Below are 6251 nucleotides of genomic sequence, written 5' to 3'. Positions count from 1 at the left end.
CAATTTCTCACACATAACTTTAGCCAAAAGTCAATCACGCTCACTAGGTACTTTTTTGTACTTTTTCTCAGTGTGTATTAGAAGACTAAAGACATCTTTATAAACAATGACACTAGTAAGCATCAGATAAATGGAATTCCACCTAGTCTTACAATCAAGCACTAGCTTTTTGTTGCTTGAACATGACAATCCTTTCTTGGCCTCTTAAAACTTTTCAACTCTCTTTGGAGTGGCAGTCCAAAAATCTACACTCTCACGAATAGTTTCTATGCCACTTTGAATCGCCCCTAATCCTTCTTGAACAATCAAATTCAAGATATGTGCACTACATTTCATATGAACTAATTCTCCTTTCATAAGTAAAGTAGCACTTCTCAAATTTTCTTTCATTTGATCCATCATGGCAATATTCACACTACAGTTATCTAAAGTTAAGGTAGACAACTTATGTTCAAGAGACCATGCAACCAAACACTCCATCAACTCTTTTGCCAGAAGTTTAGCAGTATGAGGAGCATGCACATATATAAACCTACAATACAGTTGAATGCATATAAAAAGTAGTTAGTATACAATAATATTAAATATAGACATAAAACACAAATTTTCTAGACAAATTATTATATTACCTAATAATCCGATTACGCAAAATCCAGGAATCATCAATATAATGTGCAGTCACCACCATATTCCCTCTCTTATGGTTGTTTGATGTCCACATGCCAGTTGTGATTGCAACTCTACTACGATTGTCACTTATGGAATTCTTTGTCTTAGTCTTCTCACTCTCATATATCTTCAATATATCCCTCCTAATAGTAGTTCGAGATACATGCTTGAATAGTGGTTGGAGAGAGTTGACAAAACCTCTAAACCCATCATGTTTGACCATATTGAGTGGTACTCATGCAAAATGATCATCTTAGCAAGTTTATCTCTTGAAAACTCTTGATCAAAGGTGTGGGCAGCAATTAGTGAAGTACTTCCATCCTTCTTCCTACTTGGATTCAAGATTGATTGCTTTATATCCTGATTCCTCCTAAGAGGGCATATCTTAAAATGATCATGTAAATGTCTTGTTCCATTTTTGCTTGCTCCACCTAATTTCCTCTGACAATAGTTATAAATAGCCTTCTCAACTCCATCGATTTTTTGCTTCTTGAAATGATTCCAAACAAAGAAAGTCAACTTTCTCTTTCCCTTATCATCATTATCAATATTATCTTGGATTTCTGAATCATGATTATTTGGAGGTGGGGGAACTGAATCAAGTTCTACAGGTGTAGTTGATGTTGCTCCTTCTTCCATTTGCCCATATGTTGACGGAGTGTCTTCTGTTGGATTTTCAATCTCACTCATTTTTGCAGTACACATGGACAAAAACACAATAATATGAGAATATAAATAACAATCACATACATACTCACATTTTGAACATGCAAAAATAAATAAAGATTGCAATAAAACTATTATAATATATACATCACTCTTATTGAAAATAAAAATATATACAAATACACATTCACACATATTTATATATTATACACACTGATATCCATAAAACTAAAATAAATAAATAAAAAACAAAAGTTTGAAAACAATACAAATATATATTAATATCATTATATTAATGACAACATTATTTTTTAATATATATACTTAGTCCATATATATACCCAATCATAATCTTTATCCGAATATATATGAGTCTGTACAAGAAAAGTTGATAAAATGACTATGACTATTGACTATATATCACAACTTTTCTATACTATTATATTGTCTTATAATTTATAAATATAATATTACTTTCTGATACATATTTAATCATTCACACAAAGCTAGTGCTTCATTCTTTTTTGTATTATATGCATAAAAGAAAGTTGAAGTGGTCCATCCACTGCACACAATAGTCAAATAATAAGACAAACTAAATACCCTACCGAAAAGAGAAAGAAAAAAAAAATACATAAATCCATTTTGGGCATAACATTCATCTATCTTCTTCATATGAAGTATTACTATTTACTATTGATCATATATGAGACTAAAGAAAATATGCTTAAAATATTATAAACTCACCTTTTGAATGAATTACTCTTCTGCGTACTGTACTGTGTGGAAGCTTGTGAGAATATAGACACCAAGAAGAAGGAGAATAGAATAAGAGAGAGAGAGACAATAAGGTTCACTTCAGTCTTTAAATTTTAAAAAAAAATCATTGAGATTTGAGAGGGTGCCTGCCTGTGGTTGTTCATGTTCTATACGAGTAGGGTTTTTATATTTTAAATTTTTAATAGTATATTTATATAATTAGACTATTAGTATCCCTTATATTATATTTATATAATTATTACTATCATTCATATATATTATAGGAAAATTCTTCTATAGGGGCTTCACTTTAAGCTTTATCGGTGGGGCTCTCAGTATTTCTCGACCCGTGAACAGTTTTCAACGCGATTTTTCTTATGACCGTATATATTGTAGCTATTTAGAACATCTTGGAAATTTTCAAAAAATTCTTAATTGTTTACAGTATCAAAAACTAGGTTCAAACATGTTATTTTCCACGCGCATAAAAAAATTATTCACGCGTGCAACAACATGTTTGAACTTAGTTTTTGGTGCTATAAACTATTCGGAATTTTATGAAAATTTGCAGGATGCTCTAAATAGGTACAATATATACAGTCATAAAAAAAATCGCACTGAAAATTGATCATGGGTTGAGAACACTAAGAGCCCCACCAGTACAGCTTAAAGTGAAGCCCCTATAGAAGAATTCCACATATATTATATATATATAGAAAAACTTAGGGGAATTCTCCTATAGGGGCTCACTTTAAGCCCTACCGGTGGGGCTCTCAGTATTCTCGACCCATGAATAGTTTTCGGTGTGATTTTTTTATGACGGTATATATTGTAGCTATTTAGAGCATCTTGCAAATTTTCAGAAAATTCTAAATAGTTTACAATACCGAAAACTAAGTTCAAACATGTTGCACGCGTGACTAATTATTTTATGCGCGTGGAAATCAACATGTTTGAACCTAGTTTTCGGTACTGTAAACTATTCGGAATTTTCTGAAAATTTGCAGGATACTTTAAATAGCTACAATATCCATGGTCATAAAAAAATAGTGCCGAAAACTGTTCACGGGTCGAGAAACACTAAGAGCCTCACCGATAGGGCTTAAAGTGAAGCCTCTATAGAAGAATTGTTCGAAAAACTTATACTGAGTAATAATTATTAAGATTATATATATTATACTTAACGTATATAGAAAAACATTTATATTAATATATATTGAAAAACTTATACTGAGCAATATTTATTAAGAATATATAGGGGAATTTTCCTATAGGAGCTTCACTTTAAGTCCTACCGGTGGGACTCTCAGTGTTCTTGGCACGTAAATAGTTTTCAGCGTGATATTTTTTTATGACCGTGTATATTGTAGCTATTTAGAGCATCCTGCAAATTTTCAGAAAATTCCGAATAGTTTACAGTACCGAAAACTAAATTCAAACATGTTGCACGCGTGACCAATTTTTTTTATGCATGTGGAAAACAACATGTTTGAACCTAGTTTTCGGTATTGTAAACTATTCGAAATTTTCTGAAAATTTGCAGGATGCTCTAACTAGCTACAATATACACAGTCACAAAAAAAAATTGCGTCGAAAACAGTTCACGGGTCGAGAAATATTGAAAGCCCACCGGTAGGGCTTAAAGTGAAGCCCTTATAAAAAAATTGTCATATATATTATACGTAATGTATATAGAAAAACTTATACGGAGTAATATTTATTAAGATTATATATATTATACGTAATGTATATAGAAAAATATTTATATTAACATATATATATAGGGGAATTATTCTATAGGGGCTTCACTTTAAGCCCTACCAGTGGAGCTATCAGTGTTATCGACCTGTGAACAATTTTCAGCATGATTTTGTTTTATGACCGTGTATATTGTACCTATTTAGAGCATCCTGCAAATTTTCAGAAAATCTGAATAGTTTACAGTACCGAACACTAAGTTCAAACATGTTGTTGCATTCGTGACTAATTTTTTTTATGCGCGTGGAAATCAACATGTTTGAACTTAGTTTTCGGTACTGTAAACTATTTGGAATTTTCGAAAATTTGCAAGATGCTCTAAATAGCTACAAAATAGAAGGTCATAAAAAAAAAATTGCGCCGAAAACTGTTCACGAGTCGAGAAACACCGAGAGTCCACCGATAGGGCTTAAAGTGAAACCCCTATAAAAGAATTCCCCTATATATATACTAGATACAAGTAACGTGCAATATGCTCGTTTGTTTAGTTTTATTTATAGAATTTATTAATTATTTTTATTAAATTTATATTAATGTCATATAAATTTCAAATAAATATTCTATTTTAATTAAATAATTTATTTATTTTTGTTTAAGTTTATGTTTATTCTAGTTTATGAATTTGGGAGTGACAATAAGAAATTATATATAATATGTTTAATGTAATATTAAATATTATACGTGGATTTTAAATTTAAGTTTCTTGCTAGTTTTTTTTTTAAAAATAATTTGTTGCTAATTGACAGTGTATTATATTATATGTTTAATATGATATTATTCTAATAAGTGAGTTTAAATTTAATTAAATTTTATTTAAGTTATAAAACATATATAAGATTTTATTATTTTTAAATAATTATCATTGTAAAATATCTCAAAAATATCATATTTTAATTAATTAATTTATTTATTATTTTTAAATATTTATTATTGTAAAATATCTCAAAAATATCATATTTTAATTTGTTTAATTATTTATTATTTTGAAATCATTATCATTGTAAAATATCTCAAAAATATCATATTTTAATTTATTTAACTATTTATTTTATTTTATTTAAGTTTAAATATTTACAAACTACCGTTAAATATAATAATATTATGTTAAATAAAAGAATATTCCGTTAAAGTTAACATTAAAAAAACTGTTAAAACCAAGAATTTCCGTTATCTACACACTTATTATATAGAATAGATATAATCGGGTCCAAAACGGGGCGGGGAGTACCGCCCTCGCCCCAACCCCGACTCCAACTCAGGGACAAGAAATCAGCCCTGCCCTTGCTCCCGCCCCTGTTCCCCGCCAAGTCGGGGAATCCCTACCCCATTAGGGGCGGGTCCCCGTGGGTCCCCATCCCCGCGGTGATTTTGTTCAACACTACACCACACCCCTTTTATCATTTATTTTCCTTTCATTTCAATTCTTCAAAACTACAAAAATATAATTTCTTTTACTACATTCTAACTGTTTTATTTGTTCTTTGTTTCTTTACCTCTTTGTGGAATCCACCGCCCATCTATATTACGACTACCGATAAGTGGAAGTCACGTTTTGGGCATTAAACAAATTCACAGATAACATATGTTAAAATCTAATATAACCAAGCAATCTAATTATATATTTATATAAAATTTAGGGTTGATGGACTTATATATTAAAAAAATTGATAGTCATCTAATTTTTTTTTTTGTTTGAAAAAATTATATTATTTATTTTTAATAAAGATGGAATTAATAGAATTTAAATTAGATGAGTCTAAGTTTTGTCCAAAAAAAATTAGATGATTTTCGGTTTTACTTTTTTTCAAATTTGAAAATTTTATTTAATTTATCTTTTAAGAATTTATTGAAAACAATTAGTCTTTTAAGAATTGAAAAAAAAAAGATTTTTTGTATTATTTTTTATTTTAAATTTTAAATTTTCATAAGAAATATGTATTTTTTAATTTTAAATTATATATATGATGCTGACGTAACAATGACAAGCCAGTAACCAATAGTCACGTCAACAATCCGTTAGCTATATAGGACAAAACTTAACAGAAATCTCACTTTACAACAATGTGAACAATTTGATAGTAATTTTTATAGCTCGAAAAATCAGGAGCACAATAATATATTGGTCATAATTCGGGGGACAGAAATCTTAAATAAACCTAATTAAACTCTATAGGCTTGATTGAAATATATCAATCGAATTGGTTGGTAAAATATGTCATCAACTATTAATTGAATCGTATCAAGTGTGGCTAAAATTATTATCCGTCTAATGGAATTTGATCCTAAATGAGCATCAAAAGAGTGATGGCAACATGTTCTTCCCTGGCCACTGGATGCGCCACCACAAGAGATGGCGACAAAAGTTGTTTATACTATAACACATTACCAAAAGCGTTAAG

At 29.5% G+C, this 6251-nt stretch overlaps 1 protein-coding gene across 1 annotated transcript; it reads right to left on the bottom strand.

The window, feature by feature from the left end:
- Positions 1-204: 204 nt before the first annotated feature.
- Positions 205-1359, bottom strand: LOC133779504 (zinc finger BED domain-containing protein RICESLEEPER 2-like). The gene is made up of 3 exons (XM_062219461.1): positions 905-1359; positions 630-812; positions 205-532 (listed from the first exon to the last, which is right to left on the bottom strand). Exons 1-3 carry the CDS (start codon positions 1357-1359, stop codon positions 205-207), a joined length of 966 nt encoding a protein of 321 aa, XP_062075445.1.
- Positions 1360-6251: the final 4892 nt, after the last annotated feature.

This window comes from Humulus lupulus, chromosome 1, assembly GCF_963169125.1.
Source record: "Humulus lupulus chromosome 1, drHumLupu1.1, whole genome shotgun sequence".
Lineage (NCBI taxonomy): Eukaryota > Viridiplantae > Streptophyta > Magnoliopsida > Rosales > Cannabaceae > Humulus > Humulus lupulus.
Note: the sequence above shows the minus strand (reverse complement) of the source record. Positions and strands in the feature narration are given on the sequence as shown.